The 26,137-nt window shown below is 47.6% G+C and overlaps 1 protein-coding gene across 4 annotated transcripts in view; it reads left to right on the top strand.

Moving 5' to 3' along the window:
* The window catches only part of LOC129710497 (SH2B adapter protein 2), an 89,053-nt gene that overhangs the window by 40,794 nt on the left and 22,122 nt on the right, over window positions 1–26,137 (top strand). For all 4 annotated transcript variants that reach the window (XR_008725685.1, XM_055657456.1, XM_055657455.1 and 1 more), the window contains exons 5-8: window positions 5,214–5,305; window positions 10,043–10,149; window positions 10,897–11,064; window positions 13,165–13,358. Coding sequence is in view for 3 of the 4 variants with exons in the window: in XM_055657456.1 (XP_055513431.1) it covers window positions 5,214–5,305; window positions 10,043–10,149; window positions 10,897–11,064; window positions 13,165–13,358 (561 nt within the window). In the remaining variant the exon portion in view is untranslated. The remainder of the gene's footprint in view (window positions 1–5,213; window positions 5,306–10,042; window positions 10,150–10,896; window positions 11,065–13,164; window positions 13,359–26,137) is intronic.

Below are 26,137 nucleotides of genomic sequence, written 5' to 3'. Positions count from 1 at the left end.
GGACAATTCTAGCATTCTATGAAATTATCATGTACCTGCATATACAGAGAGATCTTTGGATCCAAGACCAAAGCTCCCTCAAAAGTAGATAGAGTGGTAAAGAGGGCACAGGGTATGTTTGCCAGGGCATTGAGTATGTCAGGAATTACGAACGCTACTTTAAAGGACTTTCATTAGGCCATATTTGGAGTATCGTTTGCAGTTCTGTTGCCCCATAACAGGAATGATGTGGGGTCTTTGGAGAGGAGATTGATCAGAATGCTGCCGGATTAGGGGTTATTGGCTACAAGCAGAGGTTGGGCAGACTTGAATTGCCTTCTCTGGAATGCCGAAGGTTGAGGGAAGACCTGACAGAAATATATAAAATGATGAGAGGCAAAGATTGGACATAGATATAAGGTGAAAGGGGCAAGTTTTGTTTTAGTATAGAGGGTGTTAAGTGCCTGCAACATGCTGCCAGGGGTAGTGGTGGGGCAGATATGGTAGTGGTTAAGAGGCTTTCAGACAGGCACATGGATATGCAGAGAATGGAGGGATATGGATTATTTGCAGGCAGATGAGATTAGTTTATGTTGATGTCATGTTTGACACAGACATTGTGGGCAAGGGGCCTGATCCTGTGCTGTCCTGTTCTAAGTTCCATGGGGTACGGTAGACAGTGATCTACTTTGTCCCACAGCAGAGATTCCTAAACCAGAGAACCGTACAGTGGCGTAGCGGTAGGTAGAAATGCTGCCTTAGAGCGCCAGAGACCCGGGTTTGATCCTAACTACGGGTGCTGTTTGTACGGAGTTTGTACGTTCTCCCCATGACCAGCGTGAGTTTTCTCCGATATCTCTGATTTCCTCCATCTCTCCAAAGATGTACAGGTTTGCAGGTTAATTGGATTGGTATAATTGTAAATTATCCCCAGTGTGTGCAGGATAGTGTTGGTATGTGGGGATCACTGGTTGGGGCGGATCCGGTGGGCCGAAGGACTTCTTTCTGTACTGTATCTAAGAAACTAAACATAAACTAAAAAAGAGCATGGTTTAAGGTTGGAATTTGGGGACACAGGAAATAATTTTATCACCCAAATAATGCTAGGAGTTTGGAATGCACTGCCTGATGATGGAGAAAAATAATGTTTGCAACATTTAAGTGGTATCTTGATAAACTGAGGCAGAGAAGGCTCAATGATACTTTATTGTCATGTCAATCAGTCAATCAGTTTTATTTCGTCACATTGCACGTAAAGTGCAAGTGAAATGAATTTGTCAGCAGCGGTACAATGATAAAGAACACACAATACACAATAAATATTTAACACAAACATCCATCACAGCATTCATCACTGTGGTGGAAGGCACAAAATTTGGCCATTCCTCCTCCATTTCCCCCCGTGGTCGGGACCAGAGTCCAGAGACAGTCCAGGATTGGCTCTTCCCCACCGGAGACCGCGGCTTTAGGTTGGTTTTAGCCGCAGGCCGGCAGTCGAAGATTTAAAGTCCCTGCCACAGCCAGAAGCACCGCAGACCGCAGGGCCGGCGGTCGAAGCTCCCCTCTAGGGGTGATGGTAAGTCCACGCCGGGTCCGCGGTAGAAGTTGACCGCGGGCTGGCGGTGGAAGCTCCTTCTTCTCCCGGGTCCCCACGAGGGATCCCGGGCTGCGGACGCCGCGCCAGCTGGAACTCTGCAGACCGCGGCTTCAGGCTGCCGCGGGCCAGCGAAACGGAGCGCTTCCCTCCGGCGAGCCCCAGCGAGGGCTCACTCGCTCCACCCCGAGAGTCCACGCTGCCCCCGCCGCTGAAGCCCCGGGCGTGTCTCCGGGAAAGGCCGCCCGATCCTCGTTGTTAGGCCACGGGGGAGGCATCCTGGAAAAAGTTGCCTCTCCGTGGAGTGGCGACCGAAACGGTTTCCCCCTCACCCCCCCACACCACCCCCCACACAACACACACAAAGAAACACAAAAAACATACTTTAAAACATACTAAAAAAAGAAAAAAAGTTGAAAAAAAACTGACACACTGCTGACAGGGCGCCGGCTTGCAGCGCCCCCACCGACCTACCTAGGTACCTAGGCTAGGGACCAAATGGGATACTGTGAGTGCTCTCTTTATTAGAAGTATATCAGAAGCATGCACTAGCTTCCAATAGCACACTTCCATAACACAACTGTTGGCATAGACTCTGTGACCCTAATTTCTTTCCCCACAATGCCTTCAGGGGATATAAACGAGTTCAGTATTCCAAAAAACGCAAGGAATCATGGGATCCGTCAAAGGTCAAACTATAAATAAAAATCAAATGAAACGAGTATAGTTTGGATCCGATTTTTAGTCTTTTTTCAAGTTTGTATTTGTCAAGAGGCAGAGGGGGCAGATGCAAGTGGGAGCCTGGTGGGTGGGGGGGGGGGGGGGGGTGACTCTCGGCAGCTGCATGCACACAGGACCGCGCCTCATCCGTAGCCAGGATCGAACCCGAATCCCCGGCGCCACAAGCGTTGCCGAACCGCCACTGGATCGTTCCCGGTCCTCCAGCACCACCCCCCCCCCCCCCCCCTCCCCCTGCCCCACTCCAGTGTCCCATCCCCGCCCAGGTCGACGGGCCCACAGCCAGCGCCGAGAAGAAGGGCATACTCCAGCCCACCTCCGCCTCTCCCGCCGGGCCAACCGACAGCCCGGACCAATGACACCAGGAGCCCCAGGCCCACAGCAAGCACGAAGAAGAAGAAGGGCATACTCCAGCCCAACCCTGCTCCAACTCCGGAGGAACCCGTTCCGCGATTCAGATTCAGATTCAGATTCAAATGTTATTGTCATTGTGCAGTGTAGAGTACAGAGACAATGAAATGCAGTTAGCATTTCCCTAGAAGAGCAAAATAGAATATGAGCAAGCGACATTGAATATGAGCAATAAATAATTTACGTGCATACAGTCATAGTAGTGCAATTATTATTTTTTCCTGGTGGAAGGAGTGTCCGGGGGGGGGTGACTGGCAGTCACCGAGGTACAGTGTTAAGTAATGTAACAGCCGCAGGGAAGAAGCTGTTCCTGGACCTGCTGGTCCAGCAAAGGAGAGACCTGTAGCGCCTCCCGGATGGTAGGAGGGTAAACAGACTGTGGTTGGGGTGAGAGCAGTCCTTGACGATGCTGAACGCCCTTCGCAGACAACGCTTGCTTTGGACAGACTCAATGGAGGGGAGTGAGGAACCGGTGATGTGTTGGGCAATTTTCACCACCCTCTGCAGTGCTTTCCGGTCGGAGACAGAGCAGTTGCCATACCATACTGTGATACACTTGGTAAGGATGCTCTCGATGGTGCAGCGGTAGAAGTTCACCAGAATCTGAGGAGACAGATGGACCTTCTTTAGTCTCCTCAGGAAGAAGAGACGCTGGTGAGCCTTCTTGACCAGAGATGAGGTATTGTGGGTCCAAGAGAGGTCATCGGTACGGTACCCACTGCCACTTCATCCACAACCCCGAGGAGGAGTACAGGCCCCGGCCTCGCCTGCGCCAGAGCACCAGCCTGGGCTCAGCCTCCTCCAGCCCGGCGCTCGACTGGACTGCGCTGCGGGTGGCCTTCAGCCCCGACCTGGAGTCGGTGCTGGCCTGGGCTTAGGGCTGGGCAAGGGTGGGGGAGGAGGTTGCTGCTGCCACCAGCAACACCACCACCAGCAGCACCAGCGGGAGCCCGGCCTGCCCATGGCCGACAGGAGCCCATCCGCAGACTCTCTCTCCAGCCAGGACGACTCCAGCAGCAGCGGATCCAAGTCTCTCTCCGGCCAGGACCACTCCAGCAGCAACGGATCCAAGTCACCCATCATCGAGCAGGGCTGGCGGCTGCCCACCTTCAGGAGGATCTCGGTGTCGGACTGAGGGGAGGGAGGTGGAGGTGGAGGGCCGCTGGCCCACTCAGTGGGACAGGCAGAGCCGAGCTCGAGCCAGCTGTTGCAGTGCAGGCTGCATGTCCGGGGCCGCCCCACCAGCCCAGGGCCACCCTGGACACCTCTGGTCAGGGACAGGATACGGGGGAGGTGACGGGGACAGCCCAACAGCACCCGCAGTGTTCGGAGAGCCGGGCCCAACCCTGACCACGGACGAAACGCAAGTCTGCACAAAATGCAGCATCACTGTGCTGAGACTGTTTTTGGCTTGTGACCTATGACCTGGGTATGTGCAGTCGGAACACCGAACTCGCTTATTGGCTCACCCTTTCTATTAGTAATTGCTGCAAGTTTCTGACTGGTTGGTAGTACTGCTCCTCTCCTCATCCACTGTATCTGCTGTTCCAGGTGTGAACTATATATCGGCGAGACCAAGCGCAGATTTGGTCGCTGAACTCCTCCACTCAGTCCGCCTGAGCCTACGTGTTCTCCCCGTTGCTAAACACTTGAACTCCCGCTCCCATTCCCATACTGACCTTCCTGGCCAGGGCCTCCTTTACTGTGTCAAATTGCTGGAACAGCACCTTATATTTTGCTTTGGCAGCTTACAAACCAGCAGTATGAATATTGATTTCTCTAATTTTAAGTATCTCTTGCTTTCCCTCTCTTCCCGCCCATCACCCACCCTAGTTCTCTACTAGTTTCACTGTCCTCCTGATTAATGTTACTGTTTGTATACCTTGTTGTCACCGTCCCGTCTGCCAACAGTGAACCATCGTATCGAAGATAGACACAAAATACTGGAGTAACCCTTCTACCCAACATCTCGAACCGAAACATCACTCATTCCTTCTCTCCAGAGATGCTGCCTGTTCCATTGTGTTACTCCAGCATTTTCCATCTACCTTTGGTTTAAACCAGCATTTGCAGTTCCTTCCTACACAATGAACCATTGTACGTTTCCTTGACCATAGTCTGTTTTGATCTGTCCTTTTCACACCTTACATGCTCTTTATAACCTTCCAGATCTCTAGTTTCCCTCCCCCCTGACTCTCAGTCTGAAGAAGGGTCTCGACCCGAAACGTCACCCATTCCTTCTCTCCAGAGATGCCGCCTGTTCCACTGACTTACTCCAGCATTTTGTGTCTATCTTTCATGAATAATTGGTGTTGGATATGAGCTTCTGATAATCACTGTATGTTTGTTCTTTCCTTAGCGGGTGGGAAGAGAGCAAGAAACATACTTGTGATCCAAAGCATTCTCTGCTGTATTACAATATTGTGCATGTGCATGCAGTGATCATTTGGTGTGCAATCCTACATGCCTAGAGTGACTTGTTGTGCGACAGGTGGAGAATGGTGTGGAGTACATCCTGGAGACCATTGACTCGCTGCAGAAACACTCGTGGGTGGCTGACATACAGGACTGCATGGACCCAGGGTAAGGGCAACTTCACTCCCTCTCACACCAGCTAGGGATGTTTCTGCTCAGATTACAGAAAAGTGGAAACATTTTATTCTGTAAGTCCAACCATACCAGATGGAAGCAGCTACATATGTAGGGCAGCACAGTGGCTCAGCGGGAGAGCTGCTGCCTCACGGCACCAGAGAACCTGGTCCGATCCTGACCTCAGATGCTATCTGTGTGGAGTTTGCACATTCTCCCTGTAACCGCGTGGGTTTTCTTCGGGTGCTCTGGTTTCTTCCAACATTCCAAAGGTGCTTGGGTTTGTAGGTTAATTGGCCGCTATAAACTTTCCCCTAGTGGTAGGGAGTGGATGAGAATGTGGGATTACATAGAACTTGTGTGTAGGGAGTATATAGGAAAATGGGATAACATCAAACTAGTGTGTAGGGAGTGGATGAGAGAGGGATAACATAGAGCTAGTGTGAATGGGTGGTCGCTGGTCGGTGTGGACTCGGGGGGCTGAAGGACCTATTTCCACACTGTATCTCTACACTAAACTGCACTGAGAGATTGAGATAACAAAGAACTAATGTGAACAGCTGATTGATGATTGGTGGACTTGGTGGGTCAAAGGGCCTATGTCATTCTTTACCTCTAAACTAAACTATTAGGTTGAAGGCTGTAGTGGGGAGATCTGACGGTATAAAATCTGATAGTCCAGGAGACAGTGGCTTGCTGTTCGTTGAGGGCCATGGTCCAGGAGGAGGTGTTAGAGATCTGACCACTGGTCTCTGCAAGGTCATTGCACAGGACCACAGCAGCACCATCTTGTCTGTAGGCTTGATGACGGCATTAGGATTGATGCAGAGAGAGCACGGGGCTGTGCTGTGAGAGCAGCAGGAATGCGGTTGGATGGAGAAGTCAAGGTTGGCTGGTATTGGCAGTTATAAAGGAAATGGTCGAGAAAAGGTAAAAGGCCTGAGGGGGGAGGGGGGGGTGGGGGGGAGGAAGATATCCATGGGGAAGATCACGGCCTGACCAGGTGGGAAGCTCAGGAGGAAATTGCAGAGGCCTTTGTACAGATATTAGCATCATTTTTAGCTACAGGTGAAGTTGTGGAGGACACGAGGGTGACTAATGTTGTGTAGTTCGGGCGGCACGGTGGCACAGCAGTAGAGTTGCTGCCTTACAGCGAATGCAGCACAACGAGATCTGGATTTGATCCCGACTACGGGTGCTGTCTGCGGAGTTTGTACGTTCTCCCGGTGACCTGCGTGGGTTTTCTCCGAGATCTTCGGTTTCCTCCCACACTCCAGAGACTTACAGGTTTGTATGTTAATTGGCTTGGTAAATGTAAAAAAAAAAAAGATTGTCCCTAGTGGGTGTAGGATAGTGTTAATATGCGGCGATCGCTGGTCGCTGCATGCCTAGAGGGCTGAAGGGCCTGTTTCTGCGCTGTTTCTCAAACTAAACTAAACTAAGCAAGGAACTGCAGATGCTGGGTTAAACCAAAGATAGACACAAAATGCTGGAGTAACAGTGGGTCAGACAGCATCTCTGGAGAAAGGAAATAGGTGACATTTTGGGTCAAGATCTTTTTTTAAAGAAGGCTGCAAGGACATGCCAGGCAGTAACAGGCTGGTGAGGTAGCAAAGTTGTTGGAGGGGATTCTTAGGGAAAGAATCTACCAAGATTTGGTTAGGCATGGACCAATGAAAGATAGTAAGGTTGGCTGTGTGTGTGTGTGTGTGTGTGGGGGAAATCGTGTCTCATGAATCTGATAGAGTACTTTGAAGAGGTCACTGAGCATTGATGAGATACAGTGGGTGTTGTCTATAGACTTTGGTAAGACTTTTGACAAGGTCCCATATGACAGGCTGGACTGGAAGGGATGGATCACAAGGAATACAAAGTGTACTTGGAGGAAAGGAGTCAAAGGGTAGTTGTGGAGTTTCTCTGATTGGGGACCTGTGACCAGTGGAGTGCCGTAGGGCACAACAAAATCTACAAAGTAGACCACAGTCTAGCATATCTCATGGAACATAGAAAAGTACAGCACAGGATCAGTGATGGGTCCACTGCTGTTTGTTATCTACATTAATGATTTGAACGACATTGTTACTAAGTGTGCAGAAATGAAACATACTCCAAACTACCTGATCTAACCCAGCAACTCAGACTGCAGGGAAACTACAGATTATTGGTGTGCATTACACTTCAATCATTGACAATTGATAGAGGCAGAGAATGTAACCAGTGGCCGGCCATCCTTGGTGCAGTGGTCTTCCTGACACGTCTCTGTGACAATCTGCAGTCTCACTGGCAAAGCCACCTGATACCATAACCACTTCCAGATTCAGGGACAGTTTCTTCCCAGCTGTCATCAGACAACTGAACCATCCAATCACCAACTAGAGAGCGGTCCTGACCTGACATCTACCTCATTGAAGACCCTGGGACTGTCATTAAACAGACTTCAATCGAAAATGCACTAAACATTATTCCTTCTACTTTTAGACTTTAGAGATACAATGCGGAAACGGGCCCTTCGGCCCACCGAGTCCGTACCGCCCAGCGATCCCCAACACTAGTACTATCCTACACACTAGGGACATTTCACAATTTTACCGATGCCAATTAACCTTCACACACCTGTCCGTCTTTGGAGTGTGGGAGGAAACCGGAGCACCCGGAGAAAACATGTGTGGTCACAAAGAGAACATACAAACTCAGTACAAACAGCTCACATAGTCCGGATCGAATCTGGGTTTCTGGCGCTGTAAGACAGCAATTCTACCGCTGCACTACTGTGCCACCCCATAATGGCTACAATATTTTGTACTACTGGGACATTCCCTATGCTCCAGCCTTTATTCTGCATATGTGCACTGTGGATGGTTTGATTGTAATCATGTATATTCTTGTAGCTGCCTGGGTAGCACGCAACAAAAACGTTTTTCACTGTACCTCGGTACACGTGACTATAGTAAACTAAACTAAAACTGTAGGCTGTGACAGTCTTGCTGCAAGGACAAGACCACTTTGCATGTGACACAGGACCTAGGAAGGTCCTGGTGCGGTAACATCTTGAATCACTGGGTATATTGGTATCACTCCACATATAAGATGCAATCCAGTGGCTGTGATTCCTGCCGTTTACTTTAGTTTTGAGATACAGGATGGAAACAGTCCTTTCGGCCCACCAGGGGCGTATCTACCGGTGATCCCCCCACACACCTAACGCAATACTACACACTCTAGGGACAATTTGCTGTACAATTATACCAAGCCAATGAATCGATAAACGTCTTAGGAGGGTGGGAGGAAACTGAAGATCCGGGAAAAACCCTCGCAGGTCACAGAGAAAACATACAAACTCCGTACAGACAAGCACCCTCAGTAGGGTTGAATACGGGTCTCTGGCTCTGTAAGGCAGCAACTCTACTGCTGCGCCACCGTGCAACACTGTAGTTAACGCCACATTAATAACTATCTCCACACTCCTTTTGTATGGACAGTGAGCAGATGAAGAATACTGGTGACAAAGGGGATTGACTTTAGGCTGCAGTTCAACAGGCAGTGGATGGGCCAGTAACCCTGGGTGGGGAAGCAGCTTGTATCACTTGTGATGTGCTACTGCCCAAAGAGACTTGTTTTTGAATGATTGAAATGAATGTATTGAAAGATGCAGCATAGACATGGGCCAGAGTTGTAGGAATAGGGAATAGGTCCTGCAAAATAAATATAGGGAATTAGGTAAAAGTTTAAAAACCAAGACCTCCAGGATGGTGATCTCCGGATTACTCCCGGTGCCACGTGCTAGTGAGGGTGGGAACAGGAAGATAGGACCAATGAATGTGTGGCTGAGGAGTTGGTGCAGGGGATGAGGATTCAGATTTTTGGACCATTGGGATCTCGTCTGGAGCAGAGTACAAGAGGGATCTGTTGCACCTGCACCAATATCCTGGGGGTAGGTTTGCTCGTGCTACGCTGGTGGGTTTAAACTGGGTTAGCAGAAGGGCAGGATTAAGGCAGGACTGAGGCAGGGGAGAGGCTGGAAGTCAGTAGGGAAGGTGATGAAAGAAAGTTCAGTGGACAGGATAGACAGGAGCATGGCCGGGACTGAGGAAGGACTGCTGGATTGAATTGTACTTATTTCAATGCGAGAAAATCAGGGCATGGTTAGGTACGTACAACTAGGATATTGTAAACATTACAGAAACCTGGCTGAGAGAGTGACAGGACTGGCAGATTAATGTTCCAGGGTACAGGTGCCACAGGAGAGATAGAGGAGGGGGTAAAAGAGGAGGAGATGTTGCTATATTTTGAAGCGAATGCCACAGCAGTAGTCTGAGATGACATGACTGATGATTCATCCAGTGAGGCTATATGGGTGGAGGTGAGAAATAAAAAAGGGGATGATCACCTTGTTCACAGTGTGCTACAGGCCCCAAAATATTCAACCAGACAGTCACACGGGGAACGTACAAACTCCACACAGACAGCACTCATAATCAGGATCAAATCCAGGTCTGTTGTGCCACTATCCTGCCCTTGTGACTAATGTGTTTGTGGGTGAGCCTTGTGGAAACAGCGACCTTTACTGTAGGAGCTTTAAGATGGTCATGGATAAAGAACAGGTGCACCCACGAGTTAAAATAATGAATTGTTTCTCAAAGCTTTTATGTGTTAACCTGAGTCATCTCTCTGGTCTGGACTGTGTTGTACATTCTGACGTTCCTGTTGTGTGTTTGGCTTCTTCATCTGCAGGGACAGTGAAGAGGACTTGGAACTGACTTCCCTCCAACCTGCTGCGACCGTGGCTGGCAGAGAATCTCCCTCCATCCCCCCCTGCACCTGTGCCTTTACCCTTGACTGTAAGTTTTAGTCACCCTGCTATAGAATACATGGTGTTAAACTTGAAAAAGTTCAGGGAAGATTTACAAAATTTGAGGGTTTGAGCTATGGGGAGAGGTTGGGCAGGCTAGGACTGTATTCCCTGGGGTGCAGGAGGTGAGAGGTGATATTTTAGAGGTGTATAAGATCATGAGAGGAATAGATAGAGTAAATGCACAGTCCTTTACCCCGAGTAGGGGAATCATGAATCAGAGAACATAGGTTTAAGTTGCGAGGGGAAAGGTTTAATAGGAACCTGAAGGGCAGCTGAGGGGTAACTTTTTCATACCTAAGGGTGGTGGGTGTGTGGAGCGAGCTGCCAATTATTGATGGGGCATGGTGGCCAGCATGGATCAGTTGGACTGAAAGGACTGTTTCCCTGCTGTATGATTCTATAATTGTTATTGATTAATGAGTTCCTTAGATCTTGGCAATTTTGATTTGTAGCTGTCAGTTTCCCTACACTCAAGAACACATGATGTGTTCCCTGTGCATCCACATTCTTCCAAAACATTTGAATTTCCCTTTCTCTATTGTCTCTCTGCCTTGCCCCACCTCATCGCTCCCCTCTCTCTCGCCCCCCCTCCCTCCACCTGGTGCGGGACACGGCGGAGCAGGAACATTGGCGGGATGGGGATGGGGATAGGATGTCATGGAATACTTGTCGGGGTGGCGGAGTGTCTCGAGCCTGCTGCTCGCTCTAACCTGATGTTATCTCTACATTGCAGCACCCGCCCAAGCCCCGGACACGACCTGCACTGACCCTGATTCCGCACCCATCGATTCACCCGTCAGACCAAAGGACGTCTCAGTGCAGCAACCCCTCGCTCACGTTCCACTGGAGAACTTCCTCCAGACTCTGCATTCAGAGACTCCAAGTACTGCAGTATTCACAGGTAATGTAGCCCAACGCACGGTGGTGCAGCGGTAGAGTTGCTGCCTTACAGTGCCAGAGACCCTGTCACTGCAGGTGCTGCTGGAATTTGCAAGTTCTCCATGTGACTGCATGAGTTTTCTCCGGGAGCTCTGGTTCCATCCCACATTTCAAAGACGTGGATGTTTGTAGGCTAATTGGTTTCTGTAAATTGTCCCCAGTGTGTAGGATAATTAGTGTATGGGTGATCGTTAGTTGGTGTGGACTCAGTGGGCTGAAGGGCACGTTTCCATGCTGTATCTCTAAACTAAACTCCAGCCGAGTTTGACCTCCCTCTGCCCTTGGTGGGGTGTGATCGATTCCACTTTCATCTATTTGCAGCTGGGATTATTGGCTATGAGGAGATTCCCGATTCTACTGAATGTGGTGAAAAATGAAGTTTGTTTAGTTGCTTCTATCATCCGTGTTTATCGGTTGCATGTTGGGATTGGATCCAACAGCTGTTGAATGCTCTGCTTGTCAGAGGCAAACAGTGTATGGACAGACATTTACTAATGCTCTAACTTCACTCAACATTTGGTTATTTTGGTCCCACACTGACCTTTGTGTCCCGGACCTCCTCCATTGCCAGAGTAAGGCCACATGCAACTTACAAAGTGCCAATTCACCTACAAATCTGCATGATGTGGGAGGAAATCAGGGCACCCGGAGGAAACACACGCAGTCACGGGGAGAAAATCGCACGCAGAGAACGTGCAAATGCTGCATGAGTGCTGCACAAACAGCACCCGAGGTCAGGTTCGAAGCAGGTCTCTGACGTTATGAGGTAGCAGCTCACCAAGCTGCGCCATTGTTTCACCCTCACATTAACGCCATAGAGGAGGTAGGCTGTCAGAATCTTTTGGTGGACACAAAATGCTGGAGTAACTCAGCAGATCAGGCAACGTCTCTGGTGAAAAGGAATGGGAGACGTTTCGGGGGCGAGACCCTGCTTCAGACTGATGTCAGGGACAACTGCAGAGGAACAGAGATAGAATGTAGTCGGAGACAATAAGACTAGTGGGAGAACTGGGATGGGGGATGGGATAGAGAGGGAATGCAAGGGCTATCTGAAGTTAGAGAAGTCAATGTTCATACTCTGTGGTGTAAACTACCCAAGCGAAATATGAAGTGCTGTTCCTCCAATTTGCGCTGGGCTTCACTCTGACAATGGAGGAGGCCCAGGACAGAAAGGTCAGATTGGGAATGAGAGGTGGAGTTAAAGTGCTGAGCAACTGGGGGATCAGGTAAGGTTAAGGCGGACTGAGCGGGGGTGTTCAGCGAAATAATCGCTGAGTCTGCGCTTGGTCTCGCCGATATACAGGAGTTGACACCTTGAGCAGCGGATACAGTAGATGAGGTTGGAGGAGGTGCAAGTGAACCTCTGCCTCACCTGGAAAGTGTTTGGGTCCTTGGATGTAGTCGTGGAGGGAGGTACAGGGACAGCTGTTGCATCTCCTGTGGTTGCAGGGGTAAGTACTTGGGGAGGGGGTGGTTTGGGTGGGAAGGGACGAACGAGATGACCAGGGAGTTGCGGAGGGATCGGACTAAGAAGGGTTTCGACTCGAAACGTTGCCTATTTCCTTCGCTCCGTAGATGCTGTTGCACCCGCTCAGTTTCTCCAGCATTTTTGTGTACCTTCGATTTTCCAGCATCTGCAGTTCCTTCTTAAACAGTCTATTTCCTGTGATGGAGACTGTGAGATCATGAAAGGGGAGGGAGGAGTCAGAGATGGTCCAAGTACATTTGAGTGCAGGATGGAAATTGTTGGTGATGTTGATGAAGTCCATGAGTTCTGCATGGGTGCAGGAGATAGCACCGATGCAGTTGTCAATGTAAGTGTGTGGTCCGGTTGGTTGCCAGTTTCCCTGGACTGCTGTGATGGTGGATTAGATCACCTGTGCATCGCCACTGTGGAGCTAGAAACTTGTGTAAAGTTGCCTTGGGGCGGAGGCAGAGTTTGAGCTCATCCTCCAGTGTGATTTGTGTACTGGGATGGTGCGTGAACCTTGGCTGCCCTCTGTTGCGATGCTCTCATGCTCTGGACGGTTGGTGAACCTGTGTTGTCTTTCCCTTCCCGCAGATGCGACGGAGCAGCCTGCGTTGGAGAGCCAGCTGTGCAGCTACCCCTGGTTCCACGGGACATTGCCGCGGGTGAAGGCAGCCCAGCTGGTGCTGGCCGGCGGCAAGCGGAGCCACGGCCTCTTCGTCATTCGGCAGAGTGAGACGCGGCCAGGAGAGTATGTGCTCACCTTCAACTTCCAGGGGAAAGCCAAGGTAAACGTTGAGCCAGGGACCTCGTAACACCACGGTCACCCCCACTCTGCTGCCCATTCATGTTTGATGCATTATAGAGCAATGCCGATGCCCGCTTTCAAATCTCGCCTGAGGCAGCACGGTGGCGCAGCGGTAGAGTTGCTGCCTCACAGCACCAGGGACCCGGGTTCCATCCTAACGACAGGTGCTGTCTGTACGGAGTTCGTACATTCTCCCTGTGACTGCGTGGGTTTTCTCTGGGTGCTCCGGTTTCCTCCCACACACCAAAGATGTGCAGCTTTGTAGGGTAATTGGCTTTGGTAAAATTGTAAATTGTCCGTAATGTGTAGGATAGGGTTAGTGTACGGTGTGATTGCTGGTTGGCGTGGACTCAATGGGCCGAAGGGCTTGTTTCTGCGTTGTATCTCTAACGTCTAAATGTAGGTTCCTGGTTTAAAATCTCGGCAAATCAAAATGACCTTTAATCCTATTGACCCTCTTGAAGGAAATAGGCAGGATCTTCATTTTAAGTTAACAAATTTACAAGGGGCATGGAATATGTTCCTATGTAATTGGCCCATGCTGTCTACTCCACTAGTCACCCGTGGCTGACCTATCTTTTCCTCTCAACCCCATTCTCCTGCCTTCTCCCCATAACCTTTGACACCATTACGAATCAAGAATCTGTCAATCCCCACTTCAAACAAGACTTGGCCTCTACAGTCGTCTGTGGCAGGAAGGTACGTGCTTTTATTCTGAGGCTGTGCCCTCGGGTTCCAGACTCTGCCACTAGTGGTAACATCGCCTCCACATCCATTCTATTGCACTGTGCTTCACCACTGCCCATTTGAGTGAGCAGCTCCATCCCCTCCCTCCCTCCCTCCCTCCCTTCCTTTCTCCCCACAAAGGATTGGGACCTACAATGGGGCAGTGTGTTTAAAAGATAGAACGAGTTTCCCACTGATTTCTATTTCAGATATACGTGCTATTTTAGATGATGGTTTATCCTGGTTAATGTATGGCAGCTAATTATGTATTTCCATCAATTCGCCAGATATTTGGCTAATCTAAATATGTTCAAAACTCAGAGAGCACAGGAATGTGGCGGGACCAAGCTGAACACTTTTGCTGAACACTTGCGCTTGGTCTACGGGATCTCCCGGTAGCAAACCTTTTCAACTCCCGTCCCAATCCCGCACTGACCTTTCTGTTCCGGGCCTCCTCTGTTGTCAGTGAGACCACATGCAAATTGGAGGAACAGTACCTTATGTTTTGCTTGGGCAGCTTACAACCCAGCGGTTTATCCATTGAATTCTCTAATTTAAGTAATTTCTACTTACACTCTCCTCCCCTCCTTACCCCTTCCTCCGCTCTAGTCTTCTTACCAGTTCCACAGTTCTTCACATTGCTTCCCTCTTGAGATCACAATTCCCTTGCTAACATTGGGCCTACCAGGGCATCTGCCTGATTTAGGTCATTTGTGGCCGGCCTGGATTGGTCCTGGTCTTTTCTCGCCTCCAGCTCCCCCAAACGTTAGTTTGGGGGAACAGGCAGGAGATTTTGTGGCAGCATTCGAGATTCCTGGGTGATGTGTTGCCTCCATGGTGCAGGGTCCAGTATGTCCGGATTTGAGGGTTTCGGCTACGGGGAGAGATTGGATAAACGTGGATTGTTTTCTCTGGAACATTGGTGGTTGAGGGAAATGATCGAGTGGTGTAGCGTCGCCAACCAACAATTACCCGTAAACTGGTTCTACACACTAGGGGCAATGTACAGAAGCCAATTGACCTACAAACCTGCACGTCTTTTGGATGTGGGAGGTCAGGGGAGAACGTACAAACTCAGTAGAGACAGCACCCATAATCAGGATAGAAGTCGGGTATCTGGTGCTGTGAGGCAGCAACTGTACCTCTGCTCCACCGTGCCGCCCTGTACTGAGCTAATGTGGCATCTACAATCCCTTGTGCCACTGCTTCGAGTTACTGAAAGGTTTGTTCTGTAACACTTTATCAAAAGTGGCAGCTGCACTTGGGTGAAGCTTTCTATCGATAGTGAGCTCTCCATTTCACCATTACTCATAATGACCAAGGTCAGTTCAAAGGTTTGGCAACTGGGAGATCGCGTAGACCAAGGCAGACTGAGCAGCTTATAACTCAGCGGTATGAATATTGATTTCTCTAATTTCAAGTAACCCTTGTGTTCCCTCTGTCTCCATCCCTCCCCCACCCCAGTCGTCCTACTAACTCCCTGTTTGCATCCATATATTTCTTCATCATCACCTCTTCGACAGTGGACCATTGTGGGCTCCACCTTTCCTTAATCACTGGTGCCAGCACCGATTTATACCTCCAGTTTCCCTCTCCCCTGACTCTCAGTCTGAAGAAGGTTTCTGACCCGAAACGTCATCTATTCCTTATCTCCTGACATGCTGCCTGACCCGCAGAGTTACTCCAGCACTCCCTGTCTATCTTCCGAAATCTTTGTTGCCACTAGTGCGGTGTCAGATGACTGAGAGTGCAGAAAAAGTTTACCAGAACCCCGTCTAGGTTAAAGGGTATCAGCTGTAAGGAGAGGTTAGATGAATTTGGATTGTTTTCTCAACAGCGAAGGCTGGGGGGGGGGGGAACCTGATAAAAGCATATAAAATAATGAGAGGCATAGATAGGGTAGACAGTCAGAACCTTTGTCCCATGGTGGAAATGTTCAACACTAGACAGCAAAGCTTAACATGAGAGAGGCAAATTTTAAATGAGATGTATGGAGCTAGTTTTTTGTTTAAAAAGAGGGTGGTGAGTGGGTGGCACTTGCTGCTGGTGTGATGGTGGAGGCAGATACCATTGTAGCATTGAGACTTTTAGATAGGCACTAGGATATATGGGGAATAGAGGGATATGGATTATGGCATAGAACAGAACATAGAAAATAGATGATGGAGGCCATTCGGCCCTTCGAGCCAGCACCGCCATTCATTGTGATCATGGCTGATTGTCCCCAATCAATAACCCGTGCCTGCCTTCTCCCCATATCCCTTGATTCCACTAGCCCCTAGAACTCTATCTAACTCTCTCTTAGATCCATCCAGTGATTTGGCCTCCACAGCCCTCTGTCAGTTTTTTCTCACCTCAGCCTTAAATGGCCTCCCCTTTATTCTAAGACTGTGGCCCCTGGTTCTGGGCTCGCCCAACATTGGGAACATTTTTCCTGCTTCTAGTGTGTCCAGTCCTTTTATAATTTTATATGTTTCTATAAGATCCCCCTCATCCTTCTAAACTCCAGTGAATACTAGCCTACTCTTTTCAATCTTTCCTCATATGACAGTCCCGCCATCCCAGGGATCAATCAAAGCTGCACTGCCTCAATCACAAGGATGTCCTTCCTCAAATTAGGAGACCTAAACTGTACGCAATACTCCAGATGTGGTCTTACCAGAGCTCTATACAACTGTAGAAGAGCCTCTCTACGCCTATACTGAAATCCTCTTGTTATGAAGGCCAACATCCCATTAGCTTTCTTCACTGCCTGCTGTACCTGCATACCAACTTTCAGTGACCAGTGTACAAGGGCACCCAGGTCTCGCTGTACCTCCCCCTTACCTAACCTAACCCCATTGAGATAATAGAAGGTACACAAAAATGCTGGAGAAACTCAGCGGGTGCAGCAGCATCTATGGAGCGAAGGAAATAGGTGACGTTTCGGGCCAAAACCCTTCTTCAGCTCCATAGATGCTGCTGCACCCGCTGAGTTTCTCCAGCATTTTTGTGTACCTTCGATTTTCCAGCATCTTCAGTTCCTTCTTGAACCCATTGAGATAATAATCTGCCCCCTTGTTTTTGCCACCAAAGTGGATAACCTCACATTTATCTATATTATAATGCATCTGCCACGCATCTGCCCACTCATTCAACCTGTCCAGGTCACCCTGCAACCTCCTAACATCCTCTTCACAGCTCACTCTGCCACCCAGCTTTGTGTCATCCGCAAACTTGCTAGTGTTGCTCCTAATTCCCTCTTCCAAGTCATTAATACCCCCAATACCATATGCTCTAATGTTAGTCACTAGTCTCCCGTGCGGGACCTTATCAAAGGCTTTCTGAAAGTCTAGATACACTACATCCACTGGCACCCCTTCATCCATTTTACTTGTCACATTCTCAAAAAATTCCAGAAGATTAGTCAAGCATGATTTCTCTTTCATAAATCCATGTTGACTTGGACTAATCCTTTTACTGCTATCCAAATGCCCCATTATTACCTCTTTTATAATTGACTCCAGCATCTTTCCCACCACCGAAGTCAGGCTAACTGGTCTGTAATTCCCCATTTTCTCTCTCGCTCCTTTCTTGAAAAGTGGGATAACATTATCTATCCTCCAATCCACAGGAACTGATCCTGAATCCATTGAACATTGGAAAATGATCACCAATGTGTCCACTATTTCTAGAGCCAACTCTCTGTGGACCCTAGGATGCAGACCATCAGGTCCAAGGGATTTATCATCCTTCAGTCCCATTAGCCTACCCAATACTATTTCTCGCTAATGAAAATTTCTTTCAGTTCCTCTACCCCCGTAGATCCTCTGTCCTCCATATTACATCTGGGAGATTGTTTGTGTCTTCCTTAGTGAAGACAGATCCGAAGTACCTATTCAACTCTTCTGCCATTTCCTTGTTGCCCATAATAATTTCACCCATGTCAGCCTTCAAGGGACCCACATTTGACTTTGCTACTCTTTTGCCCTGAACATATCTAAAGAAGCTTTTACTGTCCTTCTTTATATTCCTGGCCAGCTTCCCCTCGTACTTCATCTTTTCAGCCCGTGTTGCCCGTTTTGTTTCCTTCTGTTGTCCTATGAAAGTTTCCCAATCCTCTGGCTTCCGGCTACTCTTTGCTGTGTTATACATCTTTTCTTTTAGTTTTATTCTATCTCTAACTTCTCTTATCAACCACGGTTGCCTCCTACTCCCTTTAGAATCTTCCTTTTTGGAATGAAATGATCCTGCGTCTCCCGGATTATGCCCAGAAATTCCTGCCATTACTGCTCCACCATCATTCCTGGATCCCTTTCCAGTCTACTTTGGCCAGCTCCTCTCTCATGCCTTCAGTCCCCTTTGTTCAGCTGCATCACTGCCACTTCCGATTTAACGTTCTCCTTCTCAAATTGCAGATTAAAACTAATCATATTATGATCACTACCTCCAAGCGGTTCCTTTACCTTGAGTTCTCTTATCATATCTGGTTCATTAGACAACACTAAATCCAGAATTGCCTTTTCTCTGGTCGGCTCCATTACAAGCTGCTCTAAGAATCCATCTCGGAGGCATTCTACAAACTCTCTTTCTTGGGGTCCTGAACCAACCTGATTTTCCCAGTCTGCCTGCATATTGAAATCCCCCATCACCACAGTGGCATTACCTTTGTTACATGCCAGTTTTAACTCCTGCTGCAACTTACACCCTACATCCGGGCTACTATTTGGAGGTCTGTAAATAACACCAATTAGTGTCTTCTTGCCGTTACAATTCCTCAACTCAATCCACAGTGACTCTACCTCATCAGTCCCTATGTCTTCCCTCGCAAGGGACTGAATTCCATCCCTCGCCAGCAGAGCTACCCCCCTTCCTCTGCCCACCTGCCTGTCCTTTCTATATGTAGGACAGGCAGGTGGGCAGAGGAGGGGGGTAGCTCTGCTGGTTCCCTGATGTATAACCCTGAATATTAAGTTCCCAGGCCCGATCCTCCTGCAGCCATGTCTCAGTAATCCCCACAATGTCATATCTACCAACCTCTAACTGAGCCTCAAGCTCATCTACTTTACTTCTTATACTTCGCGCATTCATATACAATACTTTTAATTCCTTACGCATCTCACCTTTCACATCGATCCCTATTACACTTGGTCATATTCTCCTATCCTTTTGTGAGCTTCCTTTCCCGTTAATTCTGGGGTCATTAACCATCTCATTACTCTCTTTCCCTTTAACTCCATCCTCGACTATCCCATTTGACACCCCACCCCCCTTATTCAGTTTAAAACCACCCATGTATTTCTGCATTTCGTTGTCTCTACACTGTACACTGACAATGACAATTAAAGTTGAATCTGAATCATGTAGCAGTGGTAAACCTGCCTGCCAGAATGCTGGTCCCCCACCTGTTAAGATGCAATCCGTCCCTTTTGTACAGTTTGCCCCTTACTCCAAAACAGATCCCAGTGATCTAAGAATCTAAATCCCTGACTTTATCAAAGGCTTTCTGGAAGTCTAGATACACTACATCAACTGGCTCCCCGTCTTCCATTTTACTTGTCACATCCTAAAAAAATTCCAGAAGATTAGTCAAGCCTGATTTTCTTTTCATAAATCCATGCTGACTTGGATTAATCCTTTTACTGCTATCCAAATGCTCATTATTAGCTCTGTAATAATTGACTCCAGCATCTTTCCCACCACCGAAGTCAGGCTAACTGGTCTGTAATTCCCCGTTTTCAATCTCGCTCCTTTCTTGAAAAGTGGGGTAACATTAGCTATCCTCCAATCCACAGGAACTGATCCTGAATCTATAGAACATTGGAAAATGATCACCAATGGCATCTTGGCATCATGTTCAGCACAGACATTGTGGGCTGAATAGCCTGTTCCTGTGCTGGACTGTTCTGTAATGTAATAAAAAGGAACTGCAGATGCTGGTTTATACCAAAGATAGACCAAAGGGTCATGACCAAAGGGTCAATTTTCTCCGGAGATGCTGCCTGACCCACTGAGTTACTCAGCATTTTGTGTCTGTACTTTTCTGTGTTCTTGATGTTTTATAACTGTAGGACTGCAAATGGGTTTTTCCTTTTGGAGAGGTAACACTGGGATACAGAGCAACTTGGCAAATCCAGTTCAAACCTGGCCTGGAATACGAGGCAGAGGGTGATGGTGGAGACTGGTTCTGTGAGAACTGGTATACCTCTGGGTTTGGTGATATCAGGACCTGTGGATGTTATTTGCATTTAACAATTTGGATATGAATATAGCAAATATGATGAATAAGTTAGCAGATTATTTAAGAAAGACTTGTTTCAGAAACATTTAGACAGGTACATGGATTGGACAGGTTTGAAGGGATATGGGTCAAACGCAGGCAGGTAGGATTAATGTAGTTGGGTCATGTTGGCCGTTGTTGGCAAGTTGGGCCGAATGGCCTGTTTCCACGCCGTAATACTCTATGGCTAGATGAAACAAAAATTAGCAATGTTATTAATAGTAAGGAGAATGCTCTGAGGCTACAAAATGATATTGATTATTTGGTAAAATGAGCAGAGCAATGTCTGATGGAATTTCATCCTGGTGAGTATTCTCTGGGATGGTCTGACATAAATCAGATGGAAAGGCACTAGGGAACAAAAGGACTGAAGATTGAGAGGATAGCTGGTAGAGCCGCTGCTTCTCAGCACCAGGGATCCAGGTTCAATCCAGGCTCCTGTGTGGAGTTTGTACGTTCTCCCGGTGACCACTTGAATTTCTGCCGGGTGCTCTGTTTCCTCTCACATCCCAAAGACACGCAGATCTATAGGTTAATTGACCACTGTAAAATTGCCCCCAGTGCGTATGGAATGGATGTGAAAGTGGGATAACATAGAAGAGTACCTCAGTGGATCAGGCAGCATCTCTGGAGTAAAGGAATAGGTGATGTTTTGGGTTGGAATCCTTCTTCCCAGTATGATGGTCAAGTGGGCATGGTGGACCAAAAGGCCTATTTCTATGCTGTATCTTACAACCATAGAAACATAGAAAATAGGTGCAGGAGGAGGCCATTTGGTGCTTCGAGCACAGTGTGGCACAATCGCATTCATTGTGATCATGGCTGATCACCCACAATCAGTAACCTGTGCCTGCCTTCTCCCCATATCCTTTGTTTCTGCTAGCCCCTAGAGCTCTATCTAACTCTTCTAAATTCATCCAGTGAATTGGCCTCTATTGCCTTCTATGACAGAGAATTCCACAAATTCACAACTCTCTGTGTGAAAAAGTGTTTCCTCTTCTCAGTTTTAAAAGGTCTTCCCTTTATTCTTAGACTGTGGCTCCTGGTTCTGGTCATTTTTCGTGCATCTAGCTTGTCCAGTCCTTTAATAAATTTATAGTTTCTATAAGATACCCTCTCATCCTTCTAAATTCCAGTGAATACAAGTCTAGTCTTTTCAATCTTTCCTCATATGACAGCCACACCTTCTGGAATTAACCTTGTGAACCTACGCTGCACTGCCTCAATAGCAAGGATGTCCTTCCTCAAATTAGGAGACCAAAACTGTACACAATACTCCAGATGTGGTCTCACCAGGGCCCTGTACAACTGCAGAAGGACCTCTTTACTCCTATGCTCAAATCGTGTTGTTATGAAGGCCAACATGCCATTCGCTTTCTTCACTGCCTGCTGTACCTACATGCTTACTTTCATTGACTGATGAACAAGGACCCCCAGATCACATTGTACTTCCCCTTTTCCCAATTTGATACCATTTAGATAATAATCTTCCTTCCAGTTTTTGCTACTAAAGTGGATAACCTCACATTTATCTACATTATACTGCATCGGTCATGCATCTGCCCACTCACCCAACCTGTCCAAGTCACCCTTCAACCACCTAGCATTCTCTTCACAGTTCACACCACCACTCTGCTTTGTATCATCTGCAAATCTGCATCATCTAAATCGTTTATATATATTGTAAATAGTTGCAGCCCCAGCACCGAGCCTTGTGGCACTCCACTCGCCACTGCCTGCCATTCTGACATGGACCCGCTTATTCCTACTCTTTGTTTACTTGCTGCCAACCAATTCTCTATCCATGTCAGCTCCCTACCCCCAATACCGTGTACTCTAATTTTGCACACTAATATCCTGTGTGGGACCTTATCAAAGGCTTTCTGAAAGTTCAGATACAGTACATCCACTGGGTCTCCTTCATCCATTTTACTTATCACATCCTCAAAAAATTCCAGAAGATTAGTCAAGCAGGATTTCCCCTTCATATATCCATGCTGACTTGAACCAATCCTTTTACTGCTATCCAAATACGCCGTTGTTACTTCTTTAATAATTGACTCCAGCATCTTCCCCACCACCGATGTCAGGCTAACTGGTCTATAATTCCATGTTTTCTCTCTCGCTCCTTTCTTGAAAAGTGGGATAAGATTACCCTCCAATCCACAGGAATTGACCTTGAATCTACAGAACATTGGAAAATAATCACCAATGCGTCCACAATTTCTACAACCACATCCTTGAGTACCCTGGGATGCAGACCATCAGGCCCAGGGGATTTATCAGCCTCCAGCCCCATCAGTCTACCGAATACTATTTTTTTTGCCTAATGCAAATTTCTTTCATTTCCTCTGTCACCGTCGATCCTCTGTCCTCAAGTACATCAATGAGATTGTGTGTGTCTTCCTTAGTGAAGACAAAACCAAAGTACATGTTCAACTGTTCTGCCATTTCCTTGTTCCCCATAATAATTTCACCTGTTTCTGCCTTCAAGGGACCCACATTTGTCTTTACTAATCTTTTTCTCTGAACATACCTAATGAAGCTTTTAGTATCCTTCTTCCATATCACCCTGGCCACCTAGCATTCTCTTCCCACCCTCTGCTTTGTATCATCTGCAAATCTTTTCACCGCATATTAAATAGTTGCAGCCCCAGCACCGAGCCTTGTGGCACTCCCCCCCCGCTTATTCCTTACCTTCTGTTGTCAGCTTACCCCCCAATGTACTCTAATTTTGCAAGTTTCCCTCCAAAAATTCCAGAAGATTAGTCAAGCAGGATTCCCCGTTCAGATATCATGTGACTTCCAAATCTGATAATCTTCCTCTGGCATTCCTTCCTCTTTGCTACTGTACATCCATTTTTCACTCCTCAAAAAAACCAAATACACCTTTTCCACTCCAGCATCTTCCCCACCACCTGTCAGGCTAACTGGTCTATAATTCCAGTTTTCCTCTCTCTCGCCCCTTTACTACTGACCCTGAATTCCATTGAGTCTGGGATTTCAGCCTCCAGCCCCATCAGTCTACCGAATACTATTTTTTTTGCCTAATTTAAATTTCTTTCATTTCCTCTGTCTCCGTCGATCCTCTGTCCTCAAGACATCAATGCTATTGTGTGTGTCTTTACAAAGTACCTCAACTCTTCTGCCATTTCCTTGTTCCCATAATAATTTAGCCTGTTTCTTTTCACATTGTCTTTACTATCTTGGCCCCTTTATGAAGCTTTTAGTATCCTTCTTCTTTGTTTACACTTTGACCGTTTCCCTTTATGTTACCTTCTGTTGTCCTTTGAAAGTTTCCCAATCCTCTGGCTTCCTGCTACTCTTTGCTATGGCATACACCTTTTCTTTTAGGTTTATTCCCTAACTTCCCTAGTCAGCCTCAGTTGCCTCTTACTCCCTTTAGAATATTTCTTCCTCTTTGGAATGAAATGATCCTGCATCTTCTGGATCATGCCCAGAGATTCCTGCTATTGTTGTTCCACCGTCATTCCTGCTAGCATCCTTTTCCAGTCGACCTTGGCCAGCTCCCCTCTCATGCCTTCATATTCCCCTTTGTTCAACTGCATCACTGACACTTAATGATTTAAGTAATTTAAGTCATGATTTAAGTCAATTATTAAAGAGGTAATAATGGGCCATTTGGATAGTAGTAAAAGGATTAGTCCAGGTCAACATGGATTTATGAAAGGGAAATCTACCGATTTACTAGATTGTTGCTTGGGTTTCAGCAACTAAGTTACAGAGAAAGGTTGAACAAGTTAGGGCTTTATTCTTTGGAGCGCAGAAGGTTAAGGGGGGACTTGATAGAGGTTTTTAAAATGATGAGAGGGATAGACAGAGTTAACGTGGAAAAGCTTTTCCCACTGAGAGTAGGGAAGATTCAAACAAGGGGACATGACTTGAGAATTAAGGGACTGAAGTTTAGGGGTAACATGAGGGGGAACTTCTTTACTCAGAGAGTGGTAGCTGTGTGGAATGAGCTTCCAGTGAAGGTGGTGGAGGCAGGTTTGTTTTTATCATTTAAAAATAAATTGGATAGTTATATGGATGGGAAGGGAATGGAGGGTTATGGTCTGAGCGCAGGTATGTGGGACTAGGGGAGATTATGTGTTCGGCACGGACTAGAAGGGTCGAGATGGCCTGTTTCCGTGCTGTAATTGTTATATGGTTATATGGTTATAAATCATGCTTGAGTAATCTTCTGGAATTTTTTGAGGATGTGACAAGTAAAATGGATGAAGGGGTGCCAGTGGATGTAGTCAGATTCAGATTCAGATTCAGATTCAGATTCAACTTTAATTGTCATTGTCAGTGTACAGTACAGAGACAACATAATGCATTTAGCATCTCCCTGGAAGAGCGACATAGCATATGATTTGAATAAATATTTACATTAGCATATATACAGACATAGTGTTTTTCCTGTGGGAGGAGTGTCCGGGGGGGGTGATTGGCAGTCACCGAGGTACGTTGTTGAATAGAGTGACAGCTGCCGGGACGAAGCTGTTCCTGGACCTGCTGGTCCGGCAACGGAGAGACCTGTAGCGCCTCCCGGATGGTAGGAGGGTAAACAGTCCATGGTTGGGGTGAGAGCAGTCCTTGGCGATGCTGAGCGCCCTCCGCAGACAACGCTTGCTTTGGACAGACTCAATGGAGGGGAGCGAGGAACCGGTGATGCATTGGGCAATTTTCATCACCCTCTGCAAGGCCTTCCGGTCGGAGACAGAGCAGTTGCCATACCATACTGTGATACAGTTGGTAAGGATGCTCTCGATGGTGCAGCGGTAGAAGTTCACCAGGATCTGAGGAGACAGATGGACCTTCTTCAGTCTCCTCAGGAAGAAGAGACGCTGGTGAACCTTCTTGATCAGAGTTGAGGTATTGTGGGTCCAAGAGAGGTCATCGGAGATGTTAACACCCAGGAACCTGAAGCTAGAAACACGTTCCACCTCCGTCCCGTTAATGTGGATGGGGGTGTGCGTGCTGCCCCTGGACTTCCCTGAAGTCTACAATGAGCTCCTTGGTCTTCTTGGAGTTAAGGGACAGGTTGTTGTCAGCGCACCATGCTGCTAAGTGCTGGACCTCCTCCCTGTAGGCCGACTCATCGTTGTTGCTGATGAGGCCAATCAACGTTGTATCATCTGCATACTTGATGATGGTGTTACTACCATGTACAGGTGTGCAGTCATAGGTGAAGAGGGAGTAGAGGAGGGGACTCAGCACACAGCCCTGTGGAACGCCGGTGTTCAGGGTGAGGGTTGAAGAGGTGTGCTTGTCTAATCTAACAGACTGGGGTCTGTTGGTTAGAAAGTCCAGTATCCAATTGCAGTGGGAGGGATCGATGCCCAGGTTACCGAGTTTGGTGATCAGTTTAGAGGGTATAATGGTGTTGAATGCTGAGCTGTAATCGATGAACAGCATTCTTACGTAAGTGTCTCTGTTGTCGAGGTGGGAGAGGGCTATCTAGTGTATCTAGACTTTCAGAAAGCCTTTGATAAAGTCCCGCACGGGAGACTGGTGACTAAAATTAGAGCACATGGTATTGGGGGTAGGGTGTTGACATGGATAGAAAATTGGTTGGCAGACCGTAAGCAAAGAGTAGGAGTCTTTGAAAGAACGGGTCCTTTTCAGAATGGCAGGCAGTGGCGAGTGGAGTGCCGCAAGGCTCGGTGTTGGGGCCGCAACTGTTTACCATATATATTAATGATTTGGAAGAAGGAATTAGGAGCAAGACTAGCAAGTATGCGGATGACACAACGCTGGGTGGCAGT

Source organism: Leucoraja erinacea, chromosome 28 (genome assembly GCF_028641065.1).
Source record: "Leucoraja erinacea ecotype New England chromosome 28, Leri_hhj_1, whole genome shotgun sequence".
NCBI lineage: Eukaryota > Metazoa > Chordata > Chondrichthyes > Rajiformes > Rajidae > Leucoraja > Leucoraja erinaceus.
The sequence above is the reverse complement of the archived record's forward strand: the minus strand, read 5'-3'. Positions and strand labels throughout refer to the sequence as shown.